This window comes from Gymnodraco acuticeps, unplaced genomic scaffold, assembly GCF_902827175.1.
Source record: "Gymnodraco acuticeps unplaced genomic scaffold, fGymAcu1.1, whole genome shotgun sequence".
In the NCBI taxonomy this organism is placed as follows: Eukaryota; Metazoa; Chordata; class Actinopteri; order Perciformes; family Bathydraconidae; genus Gymnodraco; species Gymnodraco acuticeps.
In genome coordinates, this window is record NW_022990940.1 from 3,180,648 (window position 1) to 3,204,199 (window position 23,552).

The 23,552-nt window shown below is 41.9% G+C and overlaps 1 protein-coding gene across 1 annotated transcript in view; it reads right to left on the reverse strand.

The window, feature by feature from the left end:
• LOC117558346 (voltage-dependent R-type calcium channel subunit alpha-1E-like) overlaps positions 1-12,736 on the reverse strand; it is a 49,087-nt gene extending 36,351 nt beyond the window's left edge. The window contains 5 exon segments of the mRNA XM_034234469.1: positions 499-638; positions 1,143-1,248; positions 4,924-5,187; positions 10,318-10,766; positions 12,500-12,736. Coding sequence (XP_034090360.1) covers positions 499-638; positions 1,143-1,248; positions 4,924-5,187; positions 10,318-10,421 — 614 coding nt within the window. The 5' untranslated portion in view covers positions 10,422-10,766; positions 12,500-12,736.
• Between the last annotated feature and the right edge of the window lie 10,816 nt (positions 12,737-23,552).

A 23,552-nucleotide genomic window follows, 5' to 3' on the forward strand; every position in this document is an offset into this window, starting at 1 on the left:
ACAGTTATGTAATAGCGCTATTGCAGAGGAGGCATAGCTATAGTAAGAGAAATACAGGTGTAATTAATAATGTTAACAATGTCCTGGTGTCCTGCATGCTGCCACTCTGGAGTGAATGGCTGACATGGAAGCAAGCCATCGGTAATGGTATTAGTCACAGCTGGGATTTTCCCAGCGATGGATTCCTTGAAAATGATCTAAGCATGTAGTCAGAAGAAAAACAGGAGAGAAGCTTTGCAAAGATTTTAAACACTACTGCCAATCCAAAGTCTAAGAGCAATTGCTTTGCTTTGATTTCATTGGCTTGCCATCAGTTTTTGGCGATTTTCTAAAAGTTGGTTAGTGACTTAATGGTTAGAGAACTGATATTTCTTCCTCCTCCAAAAACAGATTTGAACAGTATGCCTGGCAAGACGTAAGATATGAATCTGTTGACAATGTTTACAACAAACATGTTTTACTTCCAGTTTGTCGTGGAGACCAACGGACGCCACTCACCCGCTGAGCACGACTATGAAGTCCATGACGTTCCAGCCGTTCCTCAGGTACGAGCCTTTATGGAAAACGAAACCAAGGGCCAGCAGCTTGATCCCCGCCTCGAAACAGAAGATCCCGATGAAGTACGGCTCTGTCTTCTCCTGTGAAAATAAGGCACAAGCGTCAGTGTCAGCAGAGACTGTAGAAAGTTAGTAAAACCTCTGTCCTGTTGAGTTTGACATGTTAATGAAGGCTTCACACATAAACAAGCATACTGTATACACTATATGTCAATTACAAACAGTCGAGGATGTGTGTGCAGCAGAAAATCAATGCTGTCAACTATAAACCGATAATATTTTACATTTTAAATCTGAATAGTAGTCACAAGTAACTCTAGCATTAATAACAATTGAATGGAGTAAAATGTTAAATATTTCCCCAAAGGAGATATTGGAGTAGTCTCAAATATCTCTAAACTGTACTTTAAGCAAGGAAGGCGACTTTAGAGACGCGTATCACGGACCTGCCTTCATCTGATTACTGCAGATTAAGCTACAAAACGTTATCTTCTCATAAACGTTTTGTCCTTCTGGTTTTGTCTTGTGAACTTATTCATAATCCTATCAATGTGTGGAGGACGCGAGAAATGATTTGGTCCTCACCAGTCTCTTTGCCATGGGGGTCTTATCGTCTCCAGGGAGGTGCTGCTCCAGGGCCAGCACAACACAGTTAGCGGTGATGGTGGCCAGGATCATGTACTCAAATGGTGTAAGGGCCGCAAAGTTAAGGAAAGTACTTATTTCACAACAGAAAAACAAAAAGAAACACAAACAAATGCTGATGTTGTAGATCAGCACAAAACAGATCCCATTGTAACATAATACATTCACCATACTCTAAATCAAAGTTAATATTTGTGTTATTCTTTATCCACATATATCGAGCATTCCTTCTCAATTCCACAATTACTTCAGACTCCAAGTGGTTCAGTGGAAACAAACCTAGATGGATGGATGATTAAATGACAGATGAATTATGGCATGGTTCATTTTCTCTGGTATTCAAGGCAATCTGGTGGAGAGATTCCAGTATCCATGGAAACCTGCTTTTAAAAGTGCTTTTCACAAAGAGGAACAAAAAAGAGACATGTTCGGGAGGGAGAGAGCGAAGTGAAGTCACCTTGGCCTGACTGGATTAAGTACAGCAAACACTCCTCATAACTCTTTACACTGCACACAGCCGACGGCACAGTACACTGAAGTGTGTGTTATACAATATCAGTGTATCACAAAGTATCGTCTCTTTGTTTCTCAAGAGGATCAGTCAAGGTTTTAGCTTGAACTGCTTGATATTGAGTTGATACGTCATTCTAGGATATAATAAACCAGACAGTTTAAACAAAGAATGAATGTACATTCTCTATATTAAAGCATTCAATTACAGTTAGAGTTATATGTTTTTATGACTGTATACATGATGTAATGCTGAATCCTTTCATCAGAAAGTCATTCATAAACGCTGCTTCTTTGTGCATTAGACCTCGGCAATTGGAGTCAGACTGTTAGTACAGGTACAAAACAAAAAATACTAAATGAAAGATGACACCTCAGGATGTGGTAAACTGTGATGGGCATTTTGTGTGTTTTTTTTACTTCAAATGTCATAAAACTAGAATAACTGCACTGATTTTTAGAAGTTACAATTCTTAAACCGGGAGCTATTTTTCTTCTACATTGGTCATTTCTTCACGAGACTCCAAATATGTTACTCAAGTGTTGTGGTTTTATTTTTTTAGATCGTTAAAGTATAGATTATTTCTAGAAGCACTAATTTCTATAATTGATCAGGAGTAATGTCTAACTTAGATTTTCTCACAGCTAAGACCTTGTGTGTGTGAGTGTGTATGCATGCACGTACCCTATGGATACAGTACATGTGTGAACTACAGTACATGTGCCCCAACACTTGTATGTGCTTGTGACTTTCGGTCCCCCGGAGTTCCCATGAGGCAGCTGCTCCTTGTTATTCATTTTCCTGCCTTCAGAGAAATGGGGTCACTGACTCACAGAGGAGTGCTCGATGAGGGCCTCTGGGACTCGCACTGACTCACATTGACAGGTCCACATCGTTGCCATTGAAGGCAGGTGAAAATAGCTGAAGTGGGACATACTTAATAAATCTCACCCACTCTACCTGACCTTAACCTGTTGCCTGCATGCCAGAGATTATGCATGCTGTAGAACATTTAGGAAAAGGGATGTTTGATATAATGTTTCATTATTAAAGATTAAATACAAGCTGCTAATTTTGAAATTGACTTTGAAACTCTCCGAGGATGAGGAATCCATCACAGTCAATATCAAGTCACAGTTATTTAGCCTGAGTAATATATTTGATGGAGTGTGATGGATTGGGTAATTAATTAAGGCTTCACAACTTTGCGCGAATGTAAAAAAAGGAAAACAATGGCTGCCTGGGTGGTAGAAAACATACTTAAACATATGTTCAGTTCGGCTGAAACTAATGACTAATCTCAGAATCCATGAATCTGTTTTTACTTTCTAAATATATCTCTTTATCATTCATTTTAAATGTATACAACACCAATAATAGAAAAATATCCACCCTTGTTTCAAAGATTTAAAAGGTGACTCCTTCAGAAATCTTATGTCCAACCAAAAGTAAAAAACTAAATTCAACTTAACAGTGATATGCAACAAAAATAAGCACATTGGGAAGGCGCAACCAGATAATATTAACTTGTTTCCTCTTAAAGAATCACTCAAATGGATTTATCAATTACCAAAAGACTTGCCTAATCATTTTGGGTCAAAGAACACTGCTATGGCCCTGGCACTTTACTCTCTGGTGCACACTGGCCTACATTTGGCAACACAAGTCCCATCAACTCCTCAACCTGTGAGAAATATCATCCTCTAACAAGTCAGTGTGTTCGTACAGGAAACATACATTCAAAAAAACACAGCAATAAATGCATCTGAGTCTCTTCTTCACTTGCTGTCTCATAAGTTGGACGCTCGGAGCAAAAACCTGGGTCTCAGCCAGTCAATACTCTGACATGTGCTGCTCTTACAGCCCACGATCCAACACAGTACTACCGGCCAGCTCTCTCCCACATACCTCTGCCTCTGTGATACCGACAGTCACATTAGCAAGCTGCCAGTGGCCAGCTAGTCTTGACCACTAGCCCCACTCCCACACAGCACACAGAGCCTGTGGTTAGGTAACAGTGAGACTGGCATGCTGCACTGAAGGGGGAGTGAGACAGGAGGAGCAGTGGGTAGATATGGCAACTGAGTGATGTTGTTGAACTGATTAATGCTTTAAGAGGAGACACTACAGGTGAATACGGTGAAAAATGTATCCAATAGAAATCTGCCCAACTGGTTCCTCGTTGAATACTTACATTTATACACGCATTATTTTGTATTACAAGTTTGAGAAATAGTTAAATCTTCAGGTGAAGAAGATTTGTTATGGAAGTCAAATAACCCAAACTCTCAAAATTGACCATTGCATTTGCCAGTAGTGGGTCGCATGATGTCTAAGTATATAGACTACTGTTTAGGATATCACTTGATTAAAGTTAACCAAATTAACATAGGTGCTCTTGTGTGTACCCACCAGAGACTTCAGATGTAAATGTCTTAATGGCTGAATCTGGCACATTTATATGATGGACTCAAGTGCTCATGTGCATTGTCCCTTGTTAAATACAAAAAATATATCAAGTATCACCAATGGATTATTTGTGTATGGCCTTAGTGATTGTGCCTGCACTGTGCCTTCACATTACATACATTTGGCTGCAGTTTCGGAATGAATAAACTTCCCTGATAATCTTTGTGAGATCTGCAGAAGTTCAGGGGAGATAAACTGTTGGCTGGTGCTGCAGCAGGAAACTGAGAAAACGCTGCCTGGTGGAATTGAACTGACTCCTACTCATGGTCAGGTTCATATTCCAATGAGCACTAAGCAGAGATGTGCCTACATGCCACCCCCACAGCGAGGAGAGCTGCTTGTAATGATCACCACATGCTTACTTTCTGTCTTGTGCCAACACGGGAGCACATGAAGCCCACAGATGAATACAATTAGGGCAAAGTTACTAAGCACCATTTCAAGAGGAAGGTTCAATTTGGCTGTGCAAATGAATTAATCATCTGGTGATTCAACAAACAGCTGGAGATCATTATGCAGATAAGCAAACACTAAACAGAGAGGATGCAAGGAAGATATGTGAAGGAGTCAAGCAAAAACACAATGGCTGTAAAAATGTACTTTTGTCACTTGTTAAACATTCAGGAGTTGTATTTTGATGCACAGGCTTCACATGCTGCCTGAAACTGTCCATGGTGCTGAACACACAACATGCACTTTCTCTAAAAGCAACTTTAAACGTGTTTTTTTATGAAAGGATATGGCCATTCAATGAATCGCCTGGCGGTTCTCCTGATGAAGTTGTCCTCTGCGAATATGAAGAGCGCCCTGTTGACGGTGAGGCAGTTCTGCCGGTGGGGCACGGGGTTGTACATAGCCATGGTCCGGGCCCGCTGCGCCTTGGCTTGCCTGATGGAGGCGGTGAGACTCTCGGCAGCCGCGTCCGCTCCTTCCCCGCCGAGCTCCGGGTCTCCATCCCCGGAGTCCACCGTGCTGGGAGCGCACTCGTCTCCAAATCGAGCCATTCTACAAAGAGACGAGGAGACCGCCGGCTTAACAGTGTTTCACTACAGGACGACTTCGAGGATAGAAAAATGTGAAGTGGAGCTAAAGGAGAAAAAAAGGATCCACCTTCAATCCGGTGATTTTCGAGCGCGAAGAATCCCCAAAAGTTGCAAATTCCTATCACTCCATATCCACAAGAAAATTATATTATATCATTCAGTTGGTTTATATTTTAATCATCCATTCACTTATCGAATCAGGTGCAAAATCTCATCATCCCATCTGTTAAACAGCGCGTCACAATCTGCTCTGAACAACTTTTTAATACGCGCGACTCTGAACTCTGCAGGTAGCAATGAAAAAAAAAAATCCACCGAGTTTACACCTTTCAGTTTTTTCCTATCAACATCCAATCTCGTTTTGACCTGACAAAGCTGCTGATGCCTGATCAGAAACTACCCTGTGCAGTTGCAGAGATCCGAGGGAAGTCTTCGAAAACTTTACGCATCTTCTTGTCCCGGTAAACTTGACAAAAGGAAGATTTCAGGAGGGAGGAAGCCCGTTTAACGCGACTAAAACCTAATATTAAAAACACTTTAAAAAAAGTTATTCATAATAAGTCGATAATGTATCGGCAGAGTCCTTTGCATCGCTCGATCATCTTACAATCGTTTCACCTGCTGGAAGAAAAAAAAACACGCAGCCAGGAGCGCATAAGCACTGTCAGACCCCTCCCACAGTAATAATTCATGATGGCGATTTCAAAATCCATCTGAATGAAAGCTGCTGGAGAGGAGGGACATATATGTTGTTACCATAGCAATTACAGTTTGCTGAGGATGAACAAAAACAGTTTCCTAAAAAAAAGACGCCTATATTCATGCTGTTTGTGGGTGGCAAGAAAAGGGGTGTGAAAATAAATGTAATACTAAAAGGTGAAAGCAATGCACAGACTATGTTAAGTGTGTGGGTAGGGCAAGTGAGTAAAATAAATTAGGCCTACGTCAAAGGTGATTTAGAGAACAGGGGCTTGAATCATTTACCCCCATTTGGTATTGTCTGGCAGCATTGTCATATATTCATTAATGGAAACATTTAAAAACTAGGCCATTGTGCTAATATTGGAGAAAAAGCCAGGAGTAAAAATAGAGCATGAAATAGATCTTAGGGCTGCTCCCTTTTTGAGGGAGCACAGAAGAAAGCAAGGTCTCGTTCTCACTCAGTGCCACAAGTGAGACCTCATTAGGAAATGGGCTCTCTCGCTCCATCTGCTGCTCTCCTCCCTGTCCCACTGTGTACTGAAGATGACCACTTCAGCCCCCACACAGCATTATTCAATCGTAGCTGAAGCTGCTGTTTGTCACATCAAAAACATGCAATTAAAACCAACTACACAATCAATCCGTGACAAAGAGAAGCTATGTGCTTCTGATTGACAGACTCCATGTGCAGCAGCACAATGCAGGTAGCCTATCAGTGTGCAGACGGGCAGCGTGCGAGGGCTCAGACGGCGGGGACTGTGGAAGAAAGCCGAGAGAGAATGACAAATTCATGCTTGGCAAACAAGTCGAGATCTGGGGGAGAAAAAAAATCGATTTAACGGGATCTATGAATAACTGAGCTCCCAAAACTCAGCCATGGCTGCGTTACCTCCTCTGTCTAATCTGCATGAGGCAGGCGGGCGTGTCACTTCATGCAGAGCAGGAGAGCAACAAAAGGCTACGCTGACCTACCAGTGCAGGAAGTAAAAATAGCAAGGATGACAATTAGCATGTAATATGTCTGTTTGCTTTAATGCAGAGCTCTAAAAGCACCTGCAACATATCTCACGCTCATCCCTACTTTCTATTAAAACATGTTACATAAGCATTCATTATAAAAATAAACAGAATTTTTGTTGCCCAACAAAAATATTTGTCCATCTTTGCAAACAGTTCCTGTGTGTGTGTGTATCTTCTCTCTCTTTGCTGTTGTTTCCATAGCGACATAGCTCTTGAATTCCTGCTCCTTTCTTTTCATTTCTGCCAACAAAAGCCATGTTGCACAATAGAGCAACCTCTTCCTACAGAAATCTGTTTCCCAGCATGCACACCAACACACACACACTGATACACTGATACACCCTCAGGGTCATTGGACAAACAAGATGCAGCACCGTCACCACACCGATGATCCATTGTTCTATAAACGTGACTACATGTAGCCAGCTGTAAAAGTGTTTGGCTTTTGTTTTCTGCTCGTTCTCACGGCGTACTCAAAGGCTTCTAAAAATAACTGTGTGAACAGATACAAAGCAGGAGATCTCATATCAATTGGCCCGGGCATGGCCAAACTTTGAATAGGTGGCACTAGCTGTAGAAGAAAAGGGTCACAGTTAGCTTATTAAGGGGTACATTAGTGCCCTTAATACAGAGAAATGAAAGGCAGAGTTTTCGGCGTTATCTTTTTATACCCATTGTGGAAACGTCTTAGGAGATATTGTGCAGCAGAAGACAGAGGAAGTGAGGCTGCAGGTGACATGCACGGTGAATTAAAACGCTAATGGGCGTATATGTGCCAGAGCTCTGAAGAGCATTTATATAATTGCAGACAGGCTTTCATCCAGCATTGACTGGAGTGGTTTTAGCATTTTATTTTTCTCTCTGTTCCCTAGCAACAGACATCCTCTACTGAGTTAAGTCAGTTTGATTCGACCAATAACCGCCACTTATATGAATGCAGATTGGCGTGACACCTTTACAGTTTGAAAGATATATGAACATTATGGTTATATTAGAGAAATCTGACCACTCTCTCACCGGAAACAGCTCAAAATGTTGCATTAGTGCACTCTAATACATTTCTGTTGTGAGGAATTACCTTTTCTAAAAAGTCATATTATTTAAAAATGTTATATCACCTATTGATTTTGATCTTTTCTGAATTTGTCCTGAAACTTCACAAAATATCATCATCAATATTTCAGTTGTGTAGTTGCAAAAACCAGCACTGTCCAAACTCATCTGCTGAGTGTAGAGATATCATATGCTGCTTCCCTGCTGCTCTTCTACTTTGATTCCCTAGCATCCCCTAATGGACAAATAACCACAATACATGCACAGCAGTTCTCTGAAATCAGCATTTACATTTTTTTAAGTTCCTCATTTCAGATTTTGAACTTTGATGTGCTTAAGTTGCTCATTCGGTTGGCAAATAAGGGGTTAAAAATAAGAGATTGTAGACATCACAGGGATACAAGACGAACACATGACTTACGTCCTGTGTTTGAGAAAAAGATGGAAAGACAAAGAGAGAATGACAGTGTATCAGTAAAGTGGATGTGGTGTGGGTGGTGGAGGTACAAACAAATCTGAGGAAGGAGAAGGAGGGGGGGGCTTATTGGTGGGATGGGGGTTACAGGGATGTAGTACCACTCTGCATTCGAGTGGTGGGAAGCAGATAATCAGAGCGATGTGGCTTCAGAGAGCAAAAGTTCACAAGCGAGCACCCTCAGCCCGTCGTTAATAGCAACACTTTCCAGTATCTGATTTCAGTAAACCATGGCCAACAATGATCATACACCGGCATTAAAAGAAACATCAAATCAACGGTTGAGAGCAGTGGGAACAGATTTAGTGATTCATTTGTGGAACTATAACAATGCTGGAAACAAAAGAAACTGCATATTCTATTGGTATTACTATGGAGCAGGCCATTTGTAGCTCAGCAACAAAACAACAATGATAAGAATACTTAGTACAGTCCTTTATCACATCAGCAACGCTTTTAGGAGTCGGCCCCCGTATTGTTAGTATCGCGTACACAGAAATAAGGATGCAAGTGCGTCATGTTATGACAATGGTTTCACGTTATTTGACTGATGGACAGTTAGTGAAAGTACCACCAAGAAATGCAGCAATGCACCAACAAAGACAAGGGAATAGAGACTGGGAGTTAGCCAACATGTATTTAAAAAAAATGCAGGTTTCTAATTTTGGACGTTAATGAACATCCATATTCAAATACAAGATTTGAACATGAAGGCGTTAGCAAATATGCTCATTTAAAGCCAAAGTCCCGAGGCATGTACTATATCCAATCTATTTATGTATTGGGCCCAAAGGGAACATACTATACATTTTGGTGGGAAACCGTCATGAAAACAAAACTCAGTTTGTTTACACCTGTACAGGTTATCAACTTTGACCACTAGGGGAATAACAAGCTCAAAGTCTGACATACTTCTGTTGTCTTTTGTTAACAGTAGAACAAACTGGTTGTAAACTTCTCCATCCATCTATGATTTAGTATAGAAGAAACATGGGGCTATATAATCCTGAAGCTTCTCCTCTAGTTGCTAGAATAATTAAGATTTTAGCTATTTCATGATAAGTGCTTGCTGAGGTTTTTGCCTTTCAAGTTAAAACGGTTTGCATTAAATATAATTATATATAATGGCATTTGATGAGAGTCTCACGAGTGGATGGGCTGGAGAACCAATGAATGAGTTCAACCTTTTATCTCATATGGTGTAATTAGATTATTTGTCTTATTAAATGTAGTTTCAGTTAACCTGCCTTCATGTATTCATTTTCTACCACTTAGGAAGAATAGATTGAAACGCAACTTTGACATTTTATAACCTGATATGGAGAGCGTGTTAACAAACGGTAGCTTATTTACTCATTTTGGGCCACTTTAGGAATTTAAGTCACATATACAGTAGTCTCTCCTTAAGTATTTACATTTCTGAATGCTTGCTCTACATTGTTAAAGCTACAGTATGTTACACTTCTACAGATCCTGACAGATGCTTTGAAGTATAGCATAAAAAAGAAAAAGTTTAATAAAAAACAATAACCAAATTGGGACAGTTAGAATAAATGGTGCCATGATTAATGTCATTATTTACACCTATGATGACAAGTGTCTGCTATGAAAAAGGATTAGTGACTAAACTATTGAAATAAAAGATCCCAAGTTGTTTTGCTTCACATTAAGTGTTCGTAATGACTGACTCTTAAAGACATTCAACAGGTTGAAACGTTAAGCTGCATTTTGGGTAAGTGTGTTCTTTACGCGGGCACTTTCATCCTCCTCCAGAGAGATTTATCATCTTTACACATGCAATTTAAGAGGACTCCTTTGCCTCTGAATTTCTTTTATACTCACTCCCACTCCTTCCTACGGGCCTGCGGCGTGCTCTGGATTTTGTGAGCCTGGTGAGCCATGATGATGTCTTTCTGCTCCACGAGTCCCCCGCGACGCCTCTGCATGCAGTTGGGGCTCAGAGACCCTGAGCCCTGATCGGACGAGCCGTCCTCCCGATCAGAAGACACATCAAAGCTGGCGGCTCGAGGAGGCAGGCCCAGGTACTCGGTGACGGCGTAGGGAACCTGCAGGGAGCAGGACCGCGCTCCCTGGGCCAGGCCGTGACGGGGGGGTGGAGCTGGGCTTCCTCCAGGCCTCAGGCTCGGGGAGAGACAGGGAGGACTGGACGCGTATATTTCCTCCGGAGCTGCATGGAGAGTGGAGGTTGGGTGTGAGGGAGCGGGAGAGGGACTGGTCTGAGTTGGTGAGCATATCTACGGAGGACGGTAGTTGAAGGTTTCACCATAATGCTACAAATAAGGGGAGACAAAAGGGAAAAAGGGAGAGAAGATAAGTGAAAATTGGTGAAAACACATTAATGCCTGCTTCTCTCCGTTTGTCTATTTATAGCCACCATAGAAGCTTGGCTCTATAGGGACCGCAATGTTGGTCAGTTGGTCAGTACACCACTGTGATCCCGACTGAAATATCTCAACTATGATTGGATGGATTGCCATGAACTTTGTACACATATTCATGGCTCATTGGAAAAATCCCGAACCAGACATGTTCAGATAGCTAGAACAGGGTTTTTCTTTTGGATTTATATTTGTATTGATACCTGTTGAAATGTATTAAAAAAGGTGGCTTTTTGAGTTTGTGTGAGATGCATATACACTGACAGATCCTGAAACAATAACATAACAGTGCAGCATGAATTCTGAATGAATGCCAACATTGGATTGTATTTTTCTTAATGATCACTTCAACCAGTGATCTTTAAAGCCAGCAGTGCATGAGACTGGATGAACAAAAGCTTTGCACCAGCAGGAGGTCAGTAATTATACTGGGGAGCGGAATTGTATGTTTTCAGATTTAAAAAAATTATATTTCTAAAGAGCAGAGAACAAACTATGCACTTTCCTGCTTTATTCTAGTCTCATGTTCTGTTTCCAGCATATTGAAAACAACATTGCAGACCTGTAAAACCATTACCCTGTTGTTGCTGTCATTGTCCAGTTAAGCGTGTTTGTGTGACTGATACATTGAAATATGAGAGAGATGAGGTGGCAAGGCTGAAAAACAGCAAGTTTTAGACGAGCCAGTCATAGACAGACGAAACAAGGCTGTTGCCACTGAGCCGAAGCTGAAAAGAAAATGACTGAGTGTGGGAGAGCTGAAGCAAAAGGCACAATGACTCACACATCAGCAGCATGGCTCCTCAGACATGAACTGGACACATCTGAGCTGAGCTCTGCCCTCAAAATCAACACAGCGCTCGTCTGAAAGCTGGCAGAGGCTACAGGTTCAGCGTGTCCATTTACACAGGTGGATTGGTCTGCTTCTAATTTTAGCACAGCCTTTCAAGTTCAAAATATATGTGAGACGTTTCATTGTCGGTTAGGTTTGCAGCCAGAGCTGAGGGGATATTAAATGTCAAGACACCTGTACCAACAGACACACCCTTTAAAGCACTGGGTGCAAAAACTAAAGAAACAGCAGCGTAAATCCATGACATCTGATTCACTTATAAACATGAAATGCAATTAATCATAAATGGCAGCATTGATGAGGTTGCTTTATAAATGAGACCCTCACTGCAGTGTGCGTACAGACAATAAATACTGCTGCAAGAGGTGTCCACCTTATCTGCAACATGCATTAAAGTTAAAGCACTTGCTCTTTTATGTCAAATCATATTCAATTGATCTCCTTTAAATAATGCACACGTTGTATAGAGCCTACTGGCACAACAAGCTGCCTCCACTTCGTCTAATTGTGCAGGTCTGCAATTGTATTTTAGGAATGCATTGAATATCCATTAACAGGTATACTGCTAATTAGGATGATGTGTCTTTTATCTTGTGGAGTTTAATATAGTGGCAAGAAACACGCAGCAGCAGTAGCGGTCATAACAAGTAAAGAATAGATGAATAAGATGCTATAAATGTTCACTGGAGGGTGAGCACTAATGCAGCGAGCGCGACAGGAAAAGAAAATGTCAATTAAGTGATGAAATGAATAATTAATTTGACAGCTTTACCTTGAGGTGACACTCGCTCCTTCATCGTCACAGAGCCCGGTGCAGGTGGACCCTAAAAAATAAGCCGCTCTCACTCAGTCCAAGTTTAGAGGTTTGAGGATGATTTCGAGAGGGTTTCTTGAGTGATGATTCCGGTTGTTTGGCTATAAATACCGCGGCGGGGCTGGCAGCCAGAGAAACGTGGCTCACATGAACGTAAACAGGCATGGGGACAGGCAAGAAGCGCGGACATAATCCCAGTCCTCCTCACTAGAGCTCCGGTGAGTCACTTAATGTGGGTCATTGTAAATGTCTCAATCATCAAACTTCATTTAAAGAGGTCATTCAAATTTGAACACACTATTCCTCTAAGTTATCCACCTGTATGGAGATCATATTAGTTTTTTTGTATTATTTAAATGGAAAGAGGTAGGCGCAACAGGTCTGCTCATTATAATTGCTGCAGGTGTGCGCGCGATTTGCCTCGAGACATAGATATATGTACCACTAGATGGTGGACTAAAGCTGCATACCTGACACACAGCAGGTGCAATGAATGAGAATGGTACATTAAAGATATTAAATACAGGGTTATAACTTCACTTGCATCCGAAAATAAGGTAGGCTAAGTATCTAAAAATACGTTTTTGCGTAACATAGCTAAGGGTCGGCTAAGGCTGTTTGGTGACCGTGACTGAGTACCTTCATGATATACATTTTCAACACAATAAAATACATTTAAACCAGAAGAAGGCTATAAATTCAATGAAGTTACCTGGATTTCACTCTTGTTTAGTAGTTTCCTTCATAATTAAAGTAAACATTTTGTAATGTAAATGAACAAAAGAAGCATAATTGCATTTGTGTACCCCAATTGAAGATGAGGTTGAAAGTAAGTGAAGTTTCAAGTTTTTTTTGTTAAACATATGTTAATATACTTCAACCAAACCAATACATATTTGACCAAAACAAACATGCATTCAGGTAACACTAATGATGTAAAAGGTGTAATGTGTGACGTCCATTTTACAACAAAAGTGTTAGAAATAATCAAATCATTATGCTTGACTATGTATAGGCTACGACAAGTAGCCTATACTGTAGATTTCACTACAGTTTTAACAGATCCCCTCTTCCCAAGAAAACAGTCTTAAGTTTTATATCCGCTTATGTCTGACTTTACTGTCTTGTATCTTTGCAAAGTTAGTCCTAGAGAAGTGATTTCACAAACCCTCTTCCGAAGTGGAAGACTCTTTTGCATTTCCCTAAACTGATGGTTTAGCCACGTCACAAAGCAGAAACAGCCAATCACATGTCAACAGGAAACAGAGCACACCTGTCATTAGTTAGAGTTAGAATTAGCATAGTCAAAGTTTTTACAGTAGAAATTATACAGTTTTTAAAATGTAAACATAACCGCCCCCTAGAGCTTCTTTACTTATCTACCAACCAAATAATAATGCATTTTTCCACAACCATTTAGCGTAATGTGCCAGCAACAAGCTAGCAATCAACATAAACAAATTAAAGATGCTAACTACACATACCATTCTGGTATTCTCTAGTCGCTGATTGTGGGAAACAACAGTCTCTTCCTCAGAGTCAAACTAATATGCTTTAATCCTTCAGGTGTTTCCTTTTATATCAAAAATAAAGCGGACACTGTTTTTTTAATCTGGAGCTCGCTCCGCCATGACGCGCACACTCAATACTAGCGCGAGCAGCGGTGGGCGGGGCGAACCCAGATCCTGAATATATGAATAGGTACTACCAACCTCAGATATTCAGTCTATGTTATTAAGTCAGACTATTTTTTAGTCCATCGGTTAAAAAAAACATTTAGGAACCCCGTATTACGGTGGCCCTGAAGTGCAAGACACCACAGCATTTCACAAAACACAACAGCATTTCACAAAACACAACAGCATTTCACAAAACGCCGCAGCATTTCAAAAAACACAACAGCATTTCACAAAACACAACAGCATTTCACAAAACACAACAGCATTTCACAAAACGCCGCAACATTTCACAAAACACAACAGCATTTCACAAAACACAACAGCATTTCACAAAACGCCGCAGCATTTCACAAAACACTACAGCATTTCACAAAACACAACAGCATTTCACAAAACGCTGCAGCATTTCACAAAACACAACAGCATTTCACAAAACACAACAGCATTTCACAAAACGCCGCAGCATTTCACAAAACGCCGCAGCATTTCACAAAACGCTGCAGCATTTCACAAAACGCCGCAGCATTTCCCAAACGCCGCAGCATTTCACAAAACACAACAGCATTTCACAAAACACAACAGCATTTCACAAAACGCCTCAGCATTTCACAAAACACAACAGCATTTCACAAAACACAACAGCATTTCACAAAACGCCGCAACATTTCACAAAACACAACAGCATTTCACAAAACACAACAGCATTTCACAAAACGCCGCAGCATTTCACAAAACACTACAGCATTTCACAAAACACAACAGCATTTCACAAAACGCCGCAACATTTCACAAAACACAACAGCATTTCACAAAACGCCGCAGCATTTCACAAAACGCAACAGCATTTCACAAAACGCCGCAGCATTTCACAAAACGCTGCAGCATTTCACAAAACACTACAGCATTTCACAAAACGCAGCATTTCACAAAACGCCGCAGCATTTCACAAAACACAACAGCATTTCACAAAACGCCGCAGCATTTCACAAAACACAACAGCATTTCACAAAACGCCGCAGCATTTCACAAAACGCCGCAGCATTTCACAAAACGCTGCAGCATTTCACAAAACGCCGCAGCATTTCACAAACGCCGCAGCATTTCACAAAACACAACAGCATTTCACAAAACACAAACAGCATTTCACAAAACGCCGCAGCATTTCACAAAACACAACAGCATTTCACAAAACACAACAGCATTTCACAAAACGCCGCAACATTTCACAAAACACAACAGCATTTCACAAAACACAACAGCATTTCACAAAACGCCGCAGCATTTCACAAAACACAGCATTTCACAAAACGCCGCAGCATTTCACAAAACGCAGCATTTCACAAAACGCCGCAGCATTTCACAAAACACAACAGCATTTCACAAAACGCCGCAGCATTTCACAAAACGCCGCAGCATTTCACAAAACGCCACAGCATTTCACAAAACGCCGCAGCATTTCACAAAACACAACAGCATTTCACAAAACGCCACAGCATTTCACAAAACGCCGCAGCATTTCACAAAACGCCGCAGCATTTCACAAAACGCCGCAGCATTTCACAAAACGCCGCAGCATTTCACAAAACGCCGCAGCATTTCACAAAACGCCGCAACATTTCACAAAACACAACAGCATTTCACAAAACACAACAGCATTTCACAAAACGCCGCAGCATTTCACAAAACACTACAGCATTTCACAAAACACAACAGCATTTCACAAAACGCTGCAGCATTTCACAAAACACAACAGCATTTCACAAAACACAACAGCATTTCACAAAACGCCGCAGCATTTCACAAAACGCTGCAGCATTTCACAAAACGCCGCAGCATTTCCCAAACGCCGCAGCATTTCACAAAACACAACAGCATTTCACAAAACACAACAGCATTTCACAAAACGCCGCAGCATTTCACAAAACACAACAGCATTTCACAAAACACAACAGCATTTCACAAAACACAACAGCATTTCACAAAACGCCGCAACATTTCACAAACACAACAGCATTTCACAAAACGCCGCAGCATTTCACAAAACGCCGCAGCATTTCACAAACACAACAGCATTTCACAAAACACAACAGCATTTCACAAAACGCCGCAATATTTCACAAAACACTACAGCATTTCACAAAACACAACAGCATTTCACAAAACGCCGCAACATTTCACAAAACACAACAGCATTTCACAAAACGCCGCAACATTTCACAAAACGCCGCAGCATTTCACAAAACACAACAGCATTTCACAAAACACAACAGCATTTCACAAAACACAACAGCATTTCACAAAACGCCGCAGCATTTCAAAAAACACAACAGCATTTCACAAAACGCCGCAGCATTTCACAAAACGCCGCAGCATTTCACAAAACACTACAGCATTTCACAAAACACTACAGCATTTCACAAAACGCCGCAGCATTTCACAAAACGCCGCAGCATTTCACAAAACGCCGCAGCATTTCACAAAACACAACAGCATTTCACAAAACGCCGCAGCATTTCAAAAAACACAACAGCATTTCACAAAACGCCGCAGCATTTCACAAAACGCCGCAGCATTTCACAAAACACTACAGCATTTCACAAAACACTACAGCATTTCACAAAACGCCGCAGCATTTCACAAAACGCCGCAACATTTCACAAAACACAACAGCATTTCACAAAACGCCGCAGCATTTAAAAAAACACAACAGCATTTCACAAAACGCCGCAGCATTTCACAAAACACAACAGCATTTCACAAAACGCCGCAGCATTTCACAAAACGCTGCAGCATTTCAAAAAACGCAACAGCATTTCACAAAACATAACAGCATTTCACAAAACGCCGCAGCATTTCACAAAACGCCGCAGCATTTCACAAAACGCCGCAACATTTCACAAAACACAACAGCATTTCACAAAACACTACAGCATTTCACAAAACGCCGCAGCATTTCACAAAACGCCGCAACATTTCACAAAACACAACAGCATTTCACAAAACGCCGCAGCATTTAAAAAAACACAACAGCATTTCACAAAACGCCGCAGCATTTCACAAAACACAACAGCATTTCACAAAACGCCGCAGCATTTCACAAAACGCTGCAGCATTTCAAAAAACACAACAGCATTTCACAAAACACAACAGCATTTCACAAAACGCCGCAGCATTTCACAAAACGCCGCAGCATTTCACAAAACGCCGCAACATTTCACAAAACACAACAGCATTTCACCAAACACAACAGCATTTCACAAAACGCCGCAGCATTTCACAAAACGCCGCAGCATTTCACAAAACGCCGCAGCATTTCACAAACGCAACAGCATTTCACAAACGCAACAGCATTTCACAAAACGCCGCAGCATTTCACAAAACGCCGCAGCATTTCACAAAACGCCGCAGCATTTCACAAAACGCCACAGCATTTCACAAAACGACTGACAGCATTTCACAAAACACAACAGCATTTCACAAAACACAACAGCATTTCACAAACGCCGCAGCATTTCACAAAACACAACAGTATTTCACAAAACACACACAGCATTTCACAAAACGCAGCAGCATTTCACAAAACACAACAGCATTTCACAAAACGCTGCAGCATTTCACCAAAACGCCGCAACATTTCACAAAACACAAACAGCATTTCACAAAAACACAACAGCATTTCACAAAACGCCACAAGCATTTCACAAAACGCCACAGCATTTCACAAACGCCGCAGCATTTCACAAAACACAACAGCATTTCACAAAAACACAACAGCATTTCACCAAAACGCCGCAGCATTTCACAAAACGCCGCCAGCATTTCACCCAAAACGCCGCAGGCATTTCACAAAACGCCGCCAGCATATTCACAAAACGCAACAGCATTTCACAAAACGCCGCAGCATTTCACAAAACGCCGCAGCATTTCACAAACGCCGCAGCATTTCACCAAACACAACAGCATTTCACAAAACACAACAGCATTTCACAAACGCCGCAGCTTTCACAAAACACAACAGCATTTCACAAAACCACAACAGCATTTCATCACAAAACGCCGCAACATTTCACAAACACAACAGCATTTCACAAAACACAACAGCATTTCACAAACGCCGCAGCATTTCACAAAACACAGCCTTTCACAAAACGCCGCAGCATTTCAACAAAACGCAGCATTTCACAAAACGCCGCAGCATTTCAACAAAAACACAACAGCATTTCACAAAACAGCCGCAGCATTCACAAAACACGCCGCAGCATTTCACAAAACGCCACAGCATTTCACAAAACGCACGCAGCATTTCACAAAACACAACAGCATTTCACAAAAAACGCCACGCTTCACAAAACGCCGCAGCATTTCACAAAACGCCGCAGCATTTCACAAAACGCCGCAGCATTTCACAAAACGCCGCAGCATTTCACAAAACGCCGCAGCATTTCACAAAACGCCGCAACATTTCACAAACACAACAGCATTTCACAAAACACAACAGCATTTCACAAAACGGCCGCAGCATTTCACAAAACACTACAGCATTTCACAAAACACAACAGCATTTCACAAAACGCTGCAGCATTTCACAAAACACAAACAGCATTTCACAAAACACAACAGCATTTCACACAAAACGCCGCAGCATTTCACAAAACGCTGCAGCATTTCACAAAACGCCGCAGCATTTCCCAAACGCCGCAGCATTTCACAAAACACAACAGCATTTCACAAAACACAACAGCATTTCACAAAACGCCGCAGCATTTCACAAAACACAACAGCATTTCACAAAACACAACAGCATTTCACAAAACACAACAGCATTTCACAAAACGCCGCAACATTCACAAAACACAACAGCAATTTCACAAAACGCCGCAGCATTTCACAAAACGCCGCAGCATTTCACAAAACACAACAGCATTTCACAAAACACAACAGCATTTCACAAACGCCGCAATATTTCACAAACACTACAGCATTTCACAAAACACAACAGCATTTCACAAAACGCCGCAACATTTCACAAAACACAACAGCATTTCACAAAAACGCCGCAACATTCACAAAAACGCCGCAGCATTTCACAAAACACAACAGCATTTCACAAAACACAACAGCATTTCACAAAACACAACAGCATTTCACAAAACGCCGCAGCATTTCAAAAAACACAACAGCATTTCACAAAACGCCGCAGCATTTCACAAAACGCCGCAGCATTTTCACAAAACACACTACAGCATTTCACAAAACACTACAGCATTTCACAAAACGCCGCAGCATTTCACAAAACGCCGCAGCATTTCACAAAACGCCGCAGCATTTCACAAAACACAACAGCATTTCACAAAACGCCGCAGCATTTCAAAAAACACAACAGCATTTCACAAAACGCCGCAGCATTTCACAAAACGCCGCAGCATTTCACAAAACACTACAGCATTTCACAAAACACTACAGCATTTCACAAAAACGCCGCAGCATTTCACAAAACGCCGCAGACATTCACAAAACACAACAGCATTTCACAAACACGCCGCAGCATTTAAAAAAACACAACAGCATTTCACAAAACGCCGCAGCATTTTCACAAAACACAACAGCATTTCACAAAACGCCGCAGCATTTTCACAAAACGCTGCAGCATTTCAAAAAACGCAACAGCATTTCACAAAACATAACAGCATTTCACAAAACGCCGCAGCATTTCACAAAACGCCGCAGCATTTCACAAAACGCCGCAACATTTCACAAAACACAACAGCATTTCACAAAACACTACAGCCTTTCACAAAACGCCGCAGCATTTCACAAAACGCCGCAACATTTCACAAAACACAACAGCATTTCACAAAACGCCGCAGCATTTAAAAAAACACAACAGCATTTCACAAAACGCCGCAGCATTTCACAAAACACAACAGCATTTCACAAAACGCCGCAGCATTTCACAAAACGCTGCAGCATTTCAAAAAACACAACAGCATTTCACAAAAACACAACAGCATTTCACAAAACGCCGCAGCATTTCACAAAACGCCGCAGCATTTCACAAAACGCCGCAACATTTCACAAAACACAACAGCATTTCACCAAACACAACAGCATTTCACAAAACGCCGCAGCATTTCACAAAACGCCGCAGCATTTCACAAAACGCCGCAGCATTTCACAAAACGCAACAGCATTTCACAAAACGCAACAGCATTTCACAAAACGCCGCAGCATTTCACAAAACGCCGCAGCATTTCACAAAACGCCGCAGCATTTCACAAAACGCCACAGCATTTCACAAAACGCGACAGCATTTCACAAAACACAACAGCATTTCACAAAACACAACAGCATTTCACAAAACGCCGCAGCATTTCACAAAACACAACAGTATTTCACAAAACACAACAGCATTTCACAAAACGCCGCAGCATTTCACAAAACACAACAGCATTTCACAAAACGCTGCAGCATTTCACAAAACGCCGCAACATTTCACAAAACACAACAGCATTTCACAAAACACAACAGCATTTCACAAAACGCCACAGCATTTCACAAAACGCCACAGCATTTCACAAAACGCCGCAGCATTTCACAAAACACAACAGCATTTCACAAAACACAACAGCATTTCACAAAACGCCGCAGCATTTCACAAAACGCCGCAGCATTTCACAAAACGCCGCAGCATTTCACAAAACGCCGCAGCATTTCACAAAACGCCGCAGCATTTCACAAAACGCAACAGCATTTCACAAAACGCCGCAGCATTTCACAAAACGCCGCAGCATTTCACAAACGCCGCAGCATTTCACAAACGACGCAGCATTTCACAAAACACAACAGCATTTCACAAAACGCCGCAGCATTTCACAAAACGCCGCAGCATTTCACAAAACGCCGCAGCATTTCACAAAACACGTCAGCATTTCACAAAACACAACAGCATTTCACAAAACACAACAGCATTTCACAAAACACCGCAGCATTTCACAAAACACAACAGCATTTCACAAAACACAACAGCATTTCACAAAACACCGCAACATTTCACAAAACACAACAGCATTTCACAAAACGCCGCAGCATTTCACAAAACACTACAGCATTTCACAAAACACAACAGCATTTCACAAAACGCCGCAGCATTTCACAAAACGCAACAGCATTTCACAAAACACAACAGCATTTCACAAAACGCCGCAGCATTTCACAAAACGCCGCAGCATTTCACAAAACACAACAGCATTTCACAAAACACAACAGCATTTCACAAAACGCCGCAGCATTTCACAAAACACAACAGCATTTCACAAAACGCCGTAGCATTTCACAAAACACCACAGCATTTCACAAAACACAACAGCATTTCACATTGGACGGAAAGGGTATTCCTTAGGGAGAACACTTCTTGTTTGTGATTGGACAGAGCCGTTAGCTATTAGCACACACTCAGAGCTCACAGCTCCTCATATCTGTTCAGAAACTGGACACAAGTTAAACATATACAAAACACAGACTGTCTATGTCATGGCGAATACAGTCGCTGCTTTATTTATGTCTGTATGACGTTGTGAGTGTGGACGGAGCAGCTACAGGTTAGTTTAGCCTGATCGATCCGATTCCGATAGGATTTACATGGAGATACGGCCCGCCCCCTCTCCAGCGTCTTGTTTGAATGACTAAACACAGAATTAATGCTTTATTAATTCATGGTTTTTAAGGGGCTTATCTCCATGTAAATACTATGGTAGACCACCCAATATTCGCATCGCTCTAATCGCTCGAGTTTCACCGCGGCTGTCAGCTGTGTTTGCTCCTGTCATTCAAACAAGAGGCGCATCTCCATGTAAATTCTATGGGAGATACCAACTACAACAAAATGAACATATTTGACCATGATTTAATTGTAATACACGTTTCAAAGTGATGCCGAAGTAACTACATACTGATAACGGTTAGTAAAAACCATGAATTAACGCTTTGACAAGTCTGCAGATAAGACGGCAGGCGAAAAGCTTTTAAAATGCGTGTTTTCTGAATGGAATCGGACCCATCAGCTAAACTAACCTGTTGCTGCTCCGTCCACACTCACAACAACGTCATACAGACATAAATAAAGCAGCGACTGTATTCGCCATGACACAGACAGTCTGTGGTTTGTACTTGTTTAACTTGTGTCCAGTTTCTGAACAGATATGAGGAGCTGTGTGCTCTGAGTGTGTGCTAACGGCTGATGTGTTGGGACATATTTCACTGTCGGGTGTTGACCAATCACGAAGCGTCATTTCTTGACTGGCAGCAAAAACAACCAATCACAGCAGTGCTTCTCTGGCTGGCTCTGTCCAATCACAAACAAGAAGTCCATCCATCCATCCATCCATCCATCCATCCATCCATCCATCTTCTCCCGCTTATCCGTGGGCGGGTCGCTGGGGTAGCAGTTCCAGCAGAGAGCCCCAAACTTTCTTTTCCCTGGCGACATCAACCAGCTCTGACTGGGGGATCCCAAGGCGCTCCCAGGCCAGCGAAGAGATATAATCCTTCCACCTGGTCCTAGGTCTACCCCTTGGTCTCTTCCCAGCTGGACGTGCCTGGAACACCTCCCTAGGGAGGCGCCCAGGTGGCATCCTAACTAGGTGCCCGAACCACCTCAACTGGCTCCTTTCGACGCGAAGGAGGAGCGGCTCAACTCCGAGTCCCTCCCTGATGACCGAACTTCTCACCGTATCCCTAAGGGAGACACCAGCCACCCTGCGGAGAAAACCCATCTCGGCCGCTTGTATCCGCGATCTCGTTCTTTCGGTCATGACCCATCCTTCATGACCATAGGTGAGGATAGGAACGAAAATGGCCCGGTAGACAGAGAGCTTTGCCTTCTGGCTCAGCTCCCTTTTCGTCACAACGGTGCGGTAAAGCGACTGCAGTACCGCTCCCGCTGCTCCGATTCTCCGGCCCATCTCACGCTCCATTGTTCCCTCACTCGAGAACAAGACCCCGAGATACTTGAACTCCTTCACTTGGGGTACAAGAAGTGTTCTCCCTAACGGAATACCCTTTCCGTCCAATGTGAAATGCTGTGGTGTTTTCGGAAATGCTGTTGTTTTCGGAAATGCTGTTGTTTTCTGAAATGCTGTGGCGTTTTCTGAAATGCTGTAGCGTTTTCTGAAATGCTGTGGTGTTTTCTGAAACGCTGTAGTGTTTTCTGAAATGCTGTGGTGTCTTGCACTTCAGCACTTCAACCAAATATAAATCATAGCAATCAAGTGTGTCTCAGAGAAGAAAAAGTAAATTGTGGTATAAAAGATATAAAATCTGCAGAAACTGTCACC